The following is a 15,708-nucleotide window of genomic DNA, read 5'->3' on the forward strand; positions in this document are numbered from 1 at the left end:
ACCAGCAGGATGTAAACAGAGGAGAACAGCCGGTCTGATTTAGTGCCATGTGATTATCCTGTAATGAGTAACATACACAGTGTTGATCGACTATATAAACAGTTCATTTATTGTCTCGATACATGTGTTGTGTAAGACATTTGAATCAATTTGATACGTCAATATTAAATGTACCTTTATTTTGAAAAACTTTATTGTGAATGACAAACCGGATGTCACATTTCCGGTATTTCCGGTTTAGGGAGAGACTTAATTCAGGTAGCTTGCCTTGGCTGTCTGTGTGCGCGGAGGTTTTGTCGTCAACAGACTCATTAAACTACCCACTTCTCGGTACATAGAAACCCTGCTCCACGGTCAAACGTGAGTAATATCGCAATTGGTGTGTTATACTGAAATGTGTTGACCTATACTTTATACTTTATTTATATATATATGTATGCTTTTCATTGGAACACGCGGTGGGTGTGTGCAGTGCTAATGCTAATACCTAGCGCCACTTGTTTTGATGTACGTTTTTGTTGGTAACCTCGCTAGTTTGTATCTTTTAGTGTTGAGGTGGGCACCGTTAGATTCTGTGTCTCCTTGCGGTCATAAACAATGTGTTGGATGTGGAGCTAGGATAAGTAATAAGGGAGCTAGGAGTGATTTTCGGTGCAGTAATAGGTTAGCATTTTTCGCTCGGGGCTAATTCAGAGGCTCACTGTTAGCATTGTGTGTTTTTTGTGAAAAAATAAATGAAAAAGATCAGTTAAATTAGTTTTTTTCCCGTTCTATGGATATAAAATATTCATAGTTTATTAAATATTAAGCTTCCTTAGACGTTGTTTCCTGAAAATGACGCGATTACGGGTCCGTGGGGCCTAAGACGATAACAGAGTATGTTTTATTTTTATTTTATTTATTTTTTCACAACAGTTGTATTTGGATGGAATGAATACCTATAGTGATAATTCAAAGTAATAAAATGATTTTTACAGTGAAAACGTTCAAATGGAACTGATGGTTCCCAAATTACCCAGAGGTGAGGTGGACTTTATTTTTCTAAACCTCTCTAAAAAGGTCAAATTTCACTTGTTTTGCATCAATCTTGATACAGGGTACTTATTATATGTTATAGTTTGGATTCCTAAAGCTTTTAGTCTACTAAACTCATCATTCAAGGGTGGTTTTCACTATAAGTAATGTTTTTTTTTTAGGCGGACATTAGAATTTACATGTTTTTACTATGTTCCATCTGAATTTACTTTAAAATAAAAACATCTCTATTGTACGGTGGCCCTGAAGTGCAAGAAACCACAGCATTTCACAAAACACAACAGCATTTCACAAAACACAACAGCATTTCACAAATCGCCACAGCATTTCACAAATCGCCACAGCATTTCACAAATCGCCACAGCATTTCAAAAACACACAGCATTTCACAAAACGCGCAGCATTTCACAAAACACTGCAGCATTTCACATTGGACGGAAAGGGTATTCCTTAGGGAGAACACTTATTGTTTGTGATATTGTTTGTGGACAGAGCCAGCCAGAGAAGCACTGCTGTGATTGGTTGTTTTTGCTGCCAATCAAGAAATGACTTCGTGATTGGACCAACACATCAGCCGTTAGCTGTTAGCACACACTCAGAGCTAACAGCTCCTCATATCTGTTCAGAAACTGGACAAAAGTTAAAGATATGCAAAACACAGACTGTCTATGTCATGGTGAATACAGTCGCTGCTTTATTTATGTCTGTATGATGTTGTTGTGAGTGTGGACGGAGCAGCTACAGGTTAGTTTAGCCTGATCGATCCGATTCCGATAGGATTTACATGGAGATCCGGCCCGCCCCCTCTCCAGCGTCTTTTTTGAATCACAGGAGTAAACACAGAATTAATGCTTTATTAATTCATGGTTTTTAAGGGGCTTATCTCCATGTAAATACTATGGTAGACTACCCAGTTACTAAATCAGCCTACTATCACCTAAAGAACATATCTAGGATTAAAAGACTAATATCACAGCAGGATTTGGAAAAACTTGTCCATGCCTTTATCTTCAGTAGATTCGACTACTGCAATGGTGTCTTCACAGGTCTCACTAAAAAATCTATTAGAACAACTCTGACTACTTTTAAATCCAGGCTGAAGACTTTTCTTTTTGTCGCTGCTTTTAATTGAACTATTCATATCTTAAACTGCACTGTAACTTTTATCCATGTACTTTTTCTTGTAATGTTTAATTGAACTATTTATATTTTAGACTGCACTGTAACTTTTATCCATGTATTTTTCCTTAATGTTTATTTGATTAGCTTTTCTTTTTTAATGCTTAATGTCTTTCATTTTTTTTTTTGTAAAGCACTTTGAATTGCCTTGAGTTGAAAAGTGCTCTATAAATAAACTTGCCTTGCCTTACCCAATATTCGCATCGCTCTAATCGCTTGAGTTTCACCGCGGCTGTCAGCTGTGTTTGCTCCTGTCATTCAAACAAGACGCGCTGGAGAGGGGGCGGGAAGTATCTCCATGTAAATCCTATAGGAGATACCAACTACAACAAAATGAACATATTTGACAGTGATTTAATTGTAATACACGTTTCAAAGTGATGCCGAAGTAACTAATACTGATAACGGTTAGTAAAAACCATGAATTAATGCTTTGACAAGTCTGCAGACAAGACGGCAGGCGAAAAGCTTTTAAAATGCGTGTTTTCAGAATGGAATCGGATCCATCAGGCTAAACTAACCTGTAGCTGCTCCGTCCACACTCACAACAACGTCATACAGACATAAATAAAGCAGCGACTGTATTCGCCATCTGTGGTTTGTACATATTTAACTTTTGTCCAGTTTCTGAACAGATATGAGGAGCTGTGAGCTCTGAGTGTGTGCTAACGGCTGATGTGTTGGGAGGGACCGGTTGGGACATATTGCGCTGTCGGACGTTGACCAATCACGAAGCGTGCATTTCTTCACTGGCAGCAAAAACAACCAATCACAGCAGTGCTGTCTGGCTGGCTCTGTCCAATCATAAACAAGAAGTGTTCTCCCTACGGAATACCCTTTCCGTCCAATGTGAAATGCTGTGGTGTTTTGTGAAATGCTGCGGCGTTTTGTGAAATGCTGTTGTGTTTTCATTTTAACTCATACGCTAATATTAACCAATACACAGCTTCAATTATTACTTTACTTACCTTGACCACATAACAGCTGTATTGAAGGTTTGCTTTTTGATCAATAAACACAACAAAAAACAAACTCCACTGGTATGGAACATACATGGCCTAATATCAAGAGGAGATGCGTTTATTGAGTAAACAAACAGTCAAGGGCAGAACGTCTGCACAACCCACTGCACCGCACGCCACGGTTAACCTGTTAAGCCGGCGGGGACCCTGTTTTTTTTTTCCACGACACTGTGTCTCAGAGCATCTTAATATTTAAAAACCTATTAATGTGTTATACCAGATTAAAGAGAAGAATCTCAGCTAACTGACGATAAGAACTATTTTTACCGAAACAAAACAAAAGTCTCACAAGAAGCGTTAGCATTAGCCCTTAGCTAAAACGGGCAGATGCTACTTCCGGTGCTAACTAGCAAAAACGACCTTTAAAACTTAATGTTTTCTGCACAAACTACATATCATCTGAAAGCTGATACTCCACAGATTATTTTTGTTATAAGTATCATCACTGTAGGACACAAACTCACTGAGCTATCAGCCAGAACAGAGAAGAAAAAAAACAACAGTTTTCAAAACCATAACAATAAGTATGTCTTACCGTTGCTGTTTTGTGATCAAAGCTCTTGTTCAAGGGAATAAAAACGCTGCTTAAGGTTAATCCAATGTCTCTTAGTCACTTTAGAATTGTTCCTGATAATCTATCATTACATTCATGGCAGCAGAGTAGGTATAAAGTTTTGCAGTCCCGAGCTAATGCTGTCTCACGTGCTGTTTACGCAAACCTCTCTCTACTTGACGTAAGTGTTTAGCGGGACTTACTAACTGTCACTCGATTCTATTGGCTCCAACGGTTCAGAAAAGGTGTCAATCACCCAAATCGACCAATGGGTTCCAAAGATATGATCCTGCGTAGTATAAACTACGCCCGCTCCATTACGCATTACGCAGCCAGAAGGGAGAGCTTCACCACCGAGGCGAGCAGGTGCTAGAGATGCTAGCTGACGATAGCGGGGCTTTGATCATACCAAATGACTCTTCGTCGGATGATGAAGATCTCCTCCAGCCAGACCTGGATCCGGGCAGTAGTGACTCGGATGTTGAACTTCCACCACGGGAAAGGTATGTAATCTCTCTGTTTTTATATATTACTTATGTGTTTGGTGGAACTGCGTCACAGTGCTAGCTTAGCCAAGAAGCTACAGGAATGATTAGGCAAAATGCTAAATAGTTTTACTTGTCTTTTTGGAGTTACATTTTCTAAATGAATGGCCAGTGAATGAATATACATGTGTTTACTTATTTATTTGGTGTAATATTTCATTTATAGTCCAATATTATCCTATAAGTATAAGCCAGTGAATTAATCTAATCTCTTTGTTTTTCCACATTTGTTAGATGCAGCAGGACAAAGCCACACACCCAGAAGACTGTCAGGGAGCAGCTTGCTGCAGAATTGTTGGAGTTTGCTGAAGGCCCTGCTGAAGGCCCTGCATCTCCACCACCCCCTCCTCCACCACTCACATGCATGCCCGAGTATTATGGGGAAGATGCAGTCCGGGACACGAACGTTTGAGAAATTACGAACGGCTCATTTCGGAGGACACGCGCGCATCTGCTTGACGCCGGGACGACCAGCGACACTCCCCTACAGGCGCTCGGACGCGAAGGCCCGCCCACAACTGCGTGCACGTCTGTGACCGCAGTTTTAATTTGTATTAATGTGGACCGGAGGGAGAGGGTGACGAGCATAGGTTTCACTTTCATTTTTAATTTAAATTCCAACTTTGGTCATGAAGAATATGTTTCTCTATTGTCCACGTTCATAAAGCATAAAGCAGCAGCATCAGAGCACGGTGCAGAGTCTAGATGAGTTTACAGCAGTCCCTCGTTCTTATTGAACATCCATGTTGTAGTCCGCTGTATAGAAAACTGTGGTTTCCATAGTTTCCCCACAGCAGCAGACGCACAAAATGACGTCCGCTTGCGCATCATAAACACGTCGGATAGTGAAAGTGCATTCGGATTCTCTAAAGTACCGCAGTCGCTTCTCATAAGTCCTTTTGAATTCTCCTATCCACTATCCCTTAACCCCGTGACGTTTCACTCAGAGGTGAAGGAATAGGAGATAGGAGCTGCTTTTTAAACTATCCGACCACAACCCTCCTCTCCTCTGAGCGGTCATTTTAAAGAAACGTCCATCAATGATGACAGGAGGCACAGCAGCCCTCTGTCTGATGGACAGATGTGTTCATGACGACTTATATATTTACTATTAATTAATTGACAGTGCGGTATAATGAGACAACAGATGCAGACATATTATATAAATATATACAATTTCAGAATCAAACAAGTATGAGAGCACTCCTAATAACTTCACACAACGAGGAGTCGAGGAGGGGAAATTAGAGTATTGAGAAACCTCTCTTGCGTCTCTCCATGCTAGTCGCAGGGAAACGACGCAAGTGAGGGACGCAAGGAATCCATTTAACTGAAGTGAAACGCAGCCTGAGTTCCATGGGGGGACTAAGTGCTGGGAACTAAGTAACCTACGGCAAAGTAGCCTACTTGGTGTGACAGTAAGTAAAACCAATATTTGGGCCTGGATTTTACAGCGTTGGATATTAAAAAGAGGGAATGTTGGAAATCGTTGTACTTTTACAACTTTTCATAAAATGGCAATTTGAAGTTTTATTAAAGAAGGGCAAATTCGCAATAGAAACAGGATTAAAACCGGGTGGTGCGCCTTCTTGTTATCGAGCCCTCTCATTGCCATTACTCCTTTTTGCCAATTGGCATGAAAACAAACACACATTCATACCAACATTCATGACCTCCATGCCAAATGTGAGCCTCCTAGGGCAAGACATGGCTGCCAATGTTTATTTACATATGGCTGCTGGGTGATGCTAAACATTAGCTAATGTTTTTATAAAATAACTCATTAGCCATAGTGTCTTAATATAGCTCAAGATATTACGATCAATTAAAAGCACAAAACGCGACTACATACGATTAGATGTTTTTTTATTTACATTGTTCACTGTCAACTTGTTCTTGGACACTCTTTGCTTCTGGCTTCTGCCTCTTTCTGATGCAGGACAACACAGTGAACGTCAGGATGAAGATCAGCGCAACTCCGACACCACAGAGAGTATACAGCGTCACCTGAAACACTGAGAAACAGAGGAAACTATTTAAAAGGTCCCTTATTATACTGTTTATCTATATATTACAGGTCTCAGCTATATACAGAACATGTCCCTGAAGTGCTTGGCTCCAAACACCAAACAGATCATTGCAGCATTACCCATAATCCCCTCTGTTTCAGCCCTGTTTCCAAAGTGCTGATTCCCTGTCTGTTACTTTAGATGAACATAAGGAGCCCCTCCCCACGCCCCTCTGAGAGAGATTTGGTTACAAAGAACTCAATGGAGCTCTAGAGGAGATTCAGGTGATAAGGGCGGGGGGGGGGGGGGGGGGGGGTTACCTTGGTTGCTGATTGGCTAATGGTTACTCAAGACAAACATCGTTATGACATCATAAAGTGGCCAAAATCTGATCAGCTCATTTTCAGACAGGTTTTTATAGAAATGGATCAAAAAGAGAGAGAATCTTTGTTCCTGAAACTTTCAGAGTCTCTTTGCACAGAGGGGACACATGTTGATGTAGAAGAGACATGAAGAAGCGGGGACACATGTTGATGTAGAAGAGACGTGAAGAAGGGGACACATGTTGATGTAGAAGAGACATGAAGAAGAGGGGACACATGTTGATGTCGATGTCTGAGAGACATGAAGAAGAGGGGACACATGTTGATGTTGATGTTTAGACGTGGTAACTTCAGTGTAGATCAGGACTTACTCTTCTTCTGTCCTGCACACAGACTCTCCTCCAGCTCGGTGCTGTTCTGACCCAGCAGCAGCGGTCCTAAAGAGACCAGCTGGACATGGTCCGACTCAGCGTCTCTCCTCTGTCTCTCCCCCTCAGAGGCTGTGGGAGCAGAGGATAACGTTAACCACATTTACACACCTCATGTCAGGGCTGTAATATAACTAAGTACATTTTATCAATACTGTACTTTGGAGATACTTGTACCTTAACTGAGTTATATTTTATTTATGCGTTTAAGCTTCATTTCGTTTTTCATCTGTAGTAAAGCAAATATTTCCCAAATTGGGATCAATAAAGTAATTATCTATCTACGTACGTACCTACCCATCCATCTACTGTACCCACCCATCTATCTATCTATCTACTGTATGTACCTACCCACCCATCTATCTACTGTACGTACCCACCCATCCATCTACGTACCTACCCACCCATCCATCTACGTACCTACCCATCCATCTACGTACCTACCCACCCATCCATCTACGTACCTACCCATCTATCTACGTACCTACCTATCCATCTACGTACCTACCTACATATCTATAGTCCCTGGAAAGAAGTATATACAATTATGAGAAATATGCAAAATATGCAGAAGTATGCTCACGATACAGGATATGCTAACAAAAACAAACATACATATATTACACAGCACCAGTACAGAAAGTATCAATAATTATTTTAGCACTAATTGAATACATTTGTTTCCGTTTCTATGCATAACAAGTCATTCTATTCTGGTATTAGAAGTATATTTTCAAATGTTTCATTACTTTTGCTGAAGTAGTATTTCTAACTCTGGACTAATTTCGTTTTTTATATACCATTTTTACTACAATTTACAAATTAGTATTCCCACTTTTACCCCTTGCCACATACAAATATTGTAATGTACTCACAGACGATGGAGCATTTCTGTGCACAGTCGACATCATCCATGCAGATTTCCACCCAACAGAAGAAGTACATCTGATGGACGGAATATACATGTTTTCAGATATATACTTTTGTTTTTACATATTTAGAAACGTGGATGTGATAAGCTTACCTCCTCCACATTGGGACTGCCGGTATGAGGGTCTAAGAAGGCAAACATCTCTACATCAAACCTCCGGACTTGGGAGTGGCTGGAGGTCTTCTGGTTGTTTTCAGGGATGACGCTCCTCGTTTTGTCCAACGGGTTGGGACACCTAACCGGGAGGAGAACATATTGCACATCATTTCAATATTTCACAGGGATATACTAACATATTTGAAAGTGTGGCATAGAGGCTTTTAGGCTCCACAATTATTCCACAGTTTATTGAAGTTGCAATATGGACTAGTGCATATGTATATTCAAATGGCAGGAAGCACAATATTGTTGAAATACTTTGTTTACTTCCTGAACGAAGTGACATCACTAAGTAACACTTAATGCTTCTATTGGCTAGCGCTCCAACACATTGTATGTGACATGCTAAGGGATCTCTAAGCTGGTTGACCAATCACAACAGAGCCGGCCAACTAACCAATCAGAGCAGACTGGGGTCTGGTTTCAGACAGAGGGTGAAAAGAGGTGCTGCAGCACAGGCAGTATGAGAACAATAAAGTGCTTTTTGAACATTAAAGCATGGAGACATGTAGAGACACTACATACTGATATACACCTGAACATCAGCAGGAGAGGACTCTTTAAAGTAGAGACACTAACTGATATACACCTGAACACCAGCAGGAGAGGACTCTTTAAAGTAGAGACACTACATACTGATATACACCTGAACATCAGCAGGAGAGGACTCTTTAAAGTAAAGACACTAACTGATATACACCTGAACATCAGCAGGAGAGGACTCTTTAAAGTAGAGACACTACATACTGATATACACCTGAACACCAGCAGGAGAGGACTCTTTAAAGTAGAGACACTACATACTGATATACACCTGAACATCAGCAGGAGAGGACTCTTTAAAGTAGAGACACTACATACTGATATACACCTGAACATCAGCAGGAGAGGACTCTTTAAAGTAGAGACACTACATACTGATATACACCTGAACATCAGCAGGAGAGGACTCTTTAAAACCAAGGCAGTAGCACTTCAAATGGTCGAAAGCTAATGGACTTGCAGGATGTTTGTCATTATAGTTTGTGTCTTTCGACACAGTGGACCATACCATCCTCCTCCACCGCCTTGAGACCTACACCAGGCTGACGGACACGGCTATGAAGTGGTTCTCAAGCTCCCTCACCAACCGGAAGTACCACGTGTCTCTGGGGGGTTCCAGGTCTGACGACACCGCAGTGACATGCGGTGTCCCACAGGGCTCAGTGCTGGGGCCGATCCTGTTTTTAATCTATCTATTACCTCTGGGTCATATCATCAGACAACATAACATCAACTTCCACTGCTATGCCGACGACACTCAGGTCTACATCAAAACACAACCCAATACCACCACTATCCAAACACCTGCCTGGAAGACATCCGCTCCTGGATGACCACCAACTACCTTCAGCTCAACAGCAGCAAGACGGAGGCAATCCTGATAGGCACCACCGACCAGCTTGCCAAGGCCGCCAACATCAGCCCCTCCCTTGATGGTCAGCTCATTCCTCTCTCCTCCGTTGTCACCAACCTCGGTGTATTTTTGTACTCTATTTTATATATTAATTTTTTGATTTCTTATTATTACAATTATTTGTTTAATCTCTCAAAGTGTATCAGTATCCCTTGTTGTGAAGCACTTCGAGATTTGTCTTGGCAGATGAGAAGCGCTATATAAATTAAATATATTATTCATGGCTGATTGCACCTATTGTCACTTTGGATGAAAATAAATCATGTAATCTAAATTCATGGATCAAATTCGACAGCCCCATCCTGCTTGCCTCTTAATATTTCCCAATCTCCTTTGATGTCACGTCTGAATTCCTCTCCACCTTACCCGTCATAGAGCAGCGTCCACACAGATTGTCTGGACGCAGGATAGGCGAAGCAGTCCCTCACTCGTAGGGAAAGAGTTGGGTCTAGTGACGGCTGGGCGATGGAGATCTCCACGTACAGAATTTTGCGCAGCGGAAAGGACACAGGAAGCTGGTCCTCAGAGAAGAAGGATGTGAAGGATGCATCTAGGAGCACATAGTCACAAACAGTCGTGAAGGTTTAGTTCAATGAATTTCCTTTTTTTTTTTTTTTTTTATTGGGTTTTCTCAACAGTTATTCTATCAGAGCATGGATCAAAAGTAGGTAAACACATCTACACTTTATAGAACAATAGGTAGAGTAACAATGTAAATACTGCTTAACACCAGAGCAAACTAAATCCCACACAGACAAACAAAAACTGACAAACAACAAATAAACAAATAGAAAACCAGTCAGTTAAAACAAAAATGTCAATAATAAACAATAACTGTCAGTACGACGGCAGCACCTCCTCCCCACGACAACCCGTCCAGTGTTGGGACCCCTCCGAAATGCAGAAGTTGAATCAGGAATGACTGGGAAGCTCAATGCATTTCCATACTGGACATCATTACCTTGGGCTATCCTCATCTGCACTCCGATGGTTCCCAGTCCGACCACAGTGGGGGGGTTGGTCACCGGAAACAAGGAGCGAAACCTGTCTGCACGCTTTAGATCTGAGGCGTCGTACTCGCACTGCACCTGGAGACTGAAAGTACCAGAAGAATCAGTTCATCGATCGCAACAGGAAAACTTTACTTACACTAAATCATGGGAAGATTATGAGGCTTAGACTAAAAAGCCACACCGACGTAATAGCTGTTTAACCTCTTATAGTTGTCGTTTTGTGAGCTTGTAGTTTTTGTGCATCAATCTTTTTTATAGCCCAATATCACAAAGCATGTCTCTGTGGTTATTTCCCCCTTTTCTGTAGTGGCTTTAAGTCTCTTTGTGGTTGTTTTTACCATTTTCTTAGTCGTTTTATGTTTTTTCCAAGTCCTTTTCAGTTTGTATCGCACTCTTTGTAGTTGCTTCGAGTCTGTGGATTTTATTTCCCCCCTTCATAATCTTTACGAGTCTCTGTAGTCTCTTTGCAGCAGTTTTGCATCGGTTTATTTGTAGTCTTTTTTTAATGTCTCTTTGTAGTCCTATCATGTTTCTTCGTGGTGCTTTTGAGTGTCTTCCTGACAAGAGAAGATAACATGCTTCCATCAGCCTAACCGTAGTGTGCAGAAGATGTTAAAAACAAACCTCACCTAAATGGAGAATGATTGATTGTACTTTTCGTGTGCAGCTCTTCCACTTCCACCTCATAGATCGTCAAATCTGCATCCACCTAAACGCCAAGCAGAGAAGAAAGGATACAGACTCGAGCAAACACAAACTTCTCCAAGCCAAATGTAATGTCATGCAACATAATCCAAATTAGAACCGAGAAAAGTCTGCTATTTTGTCCTAATTCTAGATATCTTAAGTTGGAATCAAACGGAAGCATTACCCTTAACTTTGCCCCACACTCCGTGAGTCTGATCTTGAAGACAGCTGTATCTGGTGTGGTGATCACAGGGATACACTGAGGCTGGTCCTTCACTATGAGGCTGCTGGGATCAAAGGTCTTCTTTGTGTCTGAGGCCGCCACGGAGAAGACAAAGTGTCCGTCCACAGAACAGGCTGAGGGACACAGGGACATGTCAGCTTTACAAACAAGCATGCAGAGGTGGGAAGTAGTGGAGTGCAAATACTTCATTACTGCACTTAACTAAATGTTTCTGGTATCAGTACTTTACTCCACTACTTATTCCAACGACTTTTTACATGTTGAACACAAATACCTGTACTTTCTACTTCTTACATGTTGAACCCAAATACCTGTACTTTCTACTTCTCACATTTGTAATCCAAATACCTGTACTTTCTACTTCTCACACGTTGAACTCAAATACCTGTACTTTCTACTTCTCACATGTTGAACCCAAATACCTGTACTTTCTACTTCTTACATGTTGAACTCAAATACCTGTACTTTCTACTTCTTACATGTTGAACTCAAATACCTGTACTTTCTACTTCTCACATGTTGAACCCAAATACCTGTACTTTCTACTTCTTACATGTTGAACTCAAATACCTGTACTTTCTACTTCTCACATGTTGAACCCAAATACCTGTACTTTCTACTTCTTACATGTTGAACTCAAATACCTGTACTTTCTACTTCTCACATGTTGAACCCAAATACCTGTACTTTCTACTTCTCACATGTTGAACTCAAATACCTGTACTTTCTACTTCTCACATGTTGAACTCAAATACCTGTACTTTCTACTTCTTACATGTTGAACTCAAATACCTGTACTTTCTACTTCTCACATGTTGAACCCTAATACCTGTACTTTCTACTTCTCACATGTTGAACACAAATACCTGTACTTTCTACTTCTTACATGTTGAACTCAAATACCTGTACTTTCTACTTCTCACATGTTGAACTCAAATACCTGTACTTTCTACTTCTTACATGTTGAACCCTAATACCTGTACTTTCTACTTCTCACATGTTGAACTCAAATACCTGTACTTTCTACTTCTCACATGTTGAACACAAATACCTGTACTTTCTACTTCTTACATGTTGAACTCAAATACCTGTACTTTCTACTTCTTACATGTTGAACCCAAATACCTGTACTTTCTACATGTTGAACTCAAATACCTGTACTTTCTACTTCTCACATGTTGAACTCAAATACCTGTACTTTCTACTTCTTACATGTTGAACTCAAAAACCTGTACTTTCTACTTCTCTCATGTTCCAAACAGCTGGTTCCTTTAGTCTGAATGTGTGTTGGTGCGTGGTCATTATTCTTTAGAGTCACTGCGTGCCTATTGATTGGAACACGATCCGTGTATCCATCACTTCCTGGTCTTCTCTAAAGAAGAGGGACCAATGGAAACGTTGTCATGTTGCCGTTGTTCAGCATGGAAACATTCATTAGCTAACAATGACATTATTGTTCTATTGATATAAAGGGAGGTCAGGTACTCTTTAAAAGCAGCTGCTAGCTATGGGTACTTTTTACTGAAGTACACTTCAAAGCCTCTTTACTTTGACTTGAGTAAAGAAGTTTAGTCAGTACTTCTACTTTTACCAGAGCATTTCTAAACACGAATATCTGTACTTCTACTTGAGTAAAGGATGTGCGTACTTCTCAGCAAGCATGGTCAACATTATGGACTTATTTGGTGGGAAATGACACCATTATGAATCCTCACGAACAGCACTTCACTTGTACAAATGGCCACCTTACCATTGAGTCTGTAGTAGCAGGTTACATCTTCAGCGTCGTAGCAGCATCCCTGTTTGATGCAGGCCTCTCGAGAGATGCTTTGGTAACCACAGTCCACTCGGAGAACTCGTTCTGTGGGACAGTCTCCAGGGAAAGCTAGAGGAGAGGATGCATTAGTGTCTGCATCTGGCACAGTGAATGGTGTCATGCTAAACAGCCAGGCTAAGACCAGGGTTCAGCGGGAAATGTGTGGCTTTAAGTGATAGAAACGGTTGAAAAATTAAGGCTGACTTCACTTATAGAAAATATAACTGTGTCAATATGATTGTTACACTCATCAGCTGTCTCCACTCACACTCTGGGATGCGTTTGGTCCTCTCGTTGTGTGTCTTTATCAGAGGACAGCTGATGGTTACATTGAACCACCCGTCCTCTCCTGTTAGCTGAACCTTCAGAGGGACGATGACTCTGCTGCCCTGAGGATCAAAAGTCATGTCAATATTTACCCTAAGAAGCTATGTACACATGTTGCGTTATCTGCAAATCTCTTTGTATATAGTAGATTGTGTCTCTTTGTAGTCGTTTTGAGTCTCTTTGTGATTGTCTGTGACTTTAAAATGTCCTATTTCCTGTACATTATTAAGTCGACATAAGGGTAATATACAAATGCACTATGGAAGATGATTAGAGGCACCTAAACATTTTAAGAATTAAGAACAAAGCCAGAAAACAGACTGAGAACATTATGTAGCCCTAATCCTCATCCATAGTGCATGTGTATATTCCTTCTTTTGTAGACCTCTCAATATATAGAAAATAGTGCACTTTGAGCTTGAAATATCCATAAATGTTTCACTATTTTTACCAATCAATAGTGTTGTATTACTTGCAGATATTGTAGGAGAGACATAAGAGAATCACAATGTTGAACACATCCAAAATACTTTTCATACAGTCCCTTATTGTACCTCAATCTGTGCATAGCAGCTGTCATATCTGCTGTAGAAGGCCAGGCTCTGGTTCCTCTTTCGGCCCAGTCCCACCCCACAGGAGCCCTCAGACTCAGGCACTGGGATGGCGGCCCCCGTCTTATCTAATAAAACAACAGTATTGATAGATTCAATGGTGGGGGTACTTAGAAGTTAAATGATTGCCAACCATATTAACAGAGGTGAGAGAAGTACTCAGATCTGGTACTTGAGTAAAAGTAGAGTGTAGGAATACTCTGTTACAATAAAAGTAAGTACATTGCATTCAAAATGTTCCTCAAGTAAAAGTAGAAAAGTACCAGCATCAAAATATAGTTATAGTAGCGACAGTTAAAGTAGTCGTTGTGCAGATTGGTCCAGTTCAGAATAATATATGATATGTTTTATAATGATTGATCATTAAAAAGTCTTATATATATTAAGTAACTTTACTTGAAATATAATTCTAAATTATAATAATAAAGATAAGTAGATCACAAGATAGTATAAAAAAACATAACAATAATGTTAATAATACAAAATAAAGTTTAGAATGTATATTGTATGCACATAATTGCATATATGTTTATTTAAGTATAGTACTTGGGTAAATAATTCTACTTGGTTACTTTACCAGCACCAGACACTTTTTACGCTGCTATGGACAATCTTGCACTAATGTACATTCCCAAAGTTATTGAAGTGACTATTATATTGATTGTTGTGTTTCTATCTTAATGTGTGCATATGTATAAATGTGTCTGTTGAATGTAGGATATACATATTTTATACATTTATGTATTTTTGTATTCGGGATTGTGGGAAACGGTATTTCGTTCTCTCTGTCTGTGAACACAAACGGAAAGATCGACAATAAAGTTGACTGACTGACTGATTTACACCACTGCATTTTACGGGTGGGAAATAGAGTCCTGCAACGTATAATCCAATCTCACCTTTAACGTGCACGTTACTCCTGACCAGAGGACCAAACACAGCTCGGATCCTCCGGTTAGAGCAGGTGACTCTGGGCACGTGCTGCTCCTCAGGTGTTTCGCTCAGCCGGATGGCGGAGGAACACCAGCAGTGCTGCGTCATCATGGCGAAAAATAAAGTAATCCAACACAGTTTCTCACAGTGATAATTCATCTTCTTGTGGTTGAGGTATGTTGAGATACACGGGTTTTTAAGGCCCGGAAATATCACGTATTTTCTCCGACGCTGGGAAGAGGTCACGTGACTGGTGTTAATTAGAGTTAATTAGTTTGAAGCTTGTTGGGTTTCCCACCAGAGCGAGAGATTCAGCACGTGGAAGTATGTGCTTATTTATATTTTAAAAGTTGAAATTATGTCAAAAAAGAAAATATTAATGCATGTCAGAAGTTAAACCTTACTCAAAGAAGTGTGTCTAAGAAATATTAATATTA

General features: G+C 40.4%; 1 protein-coding gene across 1 annotated transcript; it reads right to left on the bottom strand.

Annotated features, from left to right (window-relative positions):
- Positions 1-6,189: 6,189 nt before the first annotated feature.
- LOC117451499 (zona pellucida sperm-binding protein 4-like) lies at positions 6,190-15,561 on the bottom strand. The gene is made up of 12 exons (XM_034089825.1): positions 15,238-15,561; positions 14,282-14,406; positions 13,669-13,789; positions 13,335-13,469; positions 11,525-11,697; positions 11,283-11,362; positions 10,602-10,735; positions 10,007-10,190; positions 8,119-8,260; positions 7,970-8,039; positions 7,038-7,166; positions 6,190-6,349 (listed from the first exon to the last, which is right to left on the bottom strand). Exons 1-12 carry the CDS (start codon positions 15,428-15,430, stop codon positions 6,201-6,203), a joined length of 1,635 nt encoding a protein of 544 aa, XP_033945716.1. The 5' UTR covers positions 15,431-15,561; the 3' UTR covers positions 6,190-6,200.
- Between the last annotated feature and the right edge of the window lie 147 nt (positions 15,562-15,708).

The sequence above is a fragment of the Pseudochaenichthys georgianus genome, chromosome 8, assembly GCF_902827115.2.
Source record: "Pseudochaenichthys georgianus chromosome 8, fPseGeo1.2, whole genome shotgun sequence".
NCBI lineage: Eukaryota > Metazoa > Chordata > Actinopteri > Perciformes > Channichthyidae > Pseudochaenichthys > Pseudochaenichthys georgianus.

Excerpts from the sequence above, each read along its gene's own strand:
- LOC117451499 (XM_034089825.1), bottom strand. The coding sequence starts at position 15,430 with ATGAATTATCACTGTGAGAAACTGTGTTGGATTACTTTATTTTTCGCC. Across the intron at positions 11,698-13,334 it reads CTGCTACTACAGACTCAATG|CCTGTTCTGTGGACGGACAC; the intron begins GTAAGGTGGCCA and ends TGTGTCCCTCAG. Across the intron at positions 11,363-11,524 it reads AGTGTGGGGCAAAGTTAAGG|GTGGATGCAGATTTGACGAT; the intron begins GTAATGCTTCCG and ends CTTGGCGTTTAG.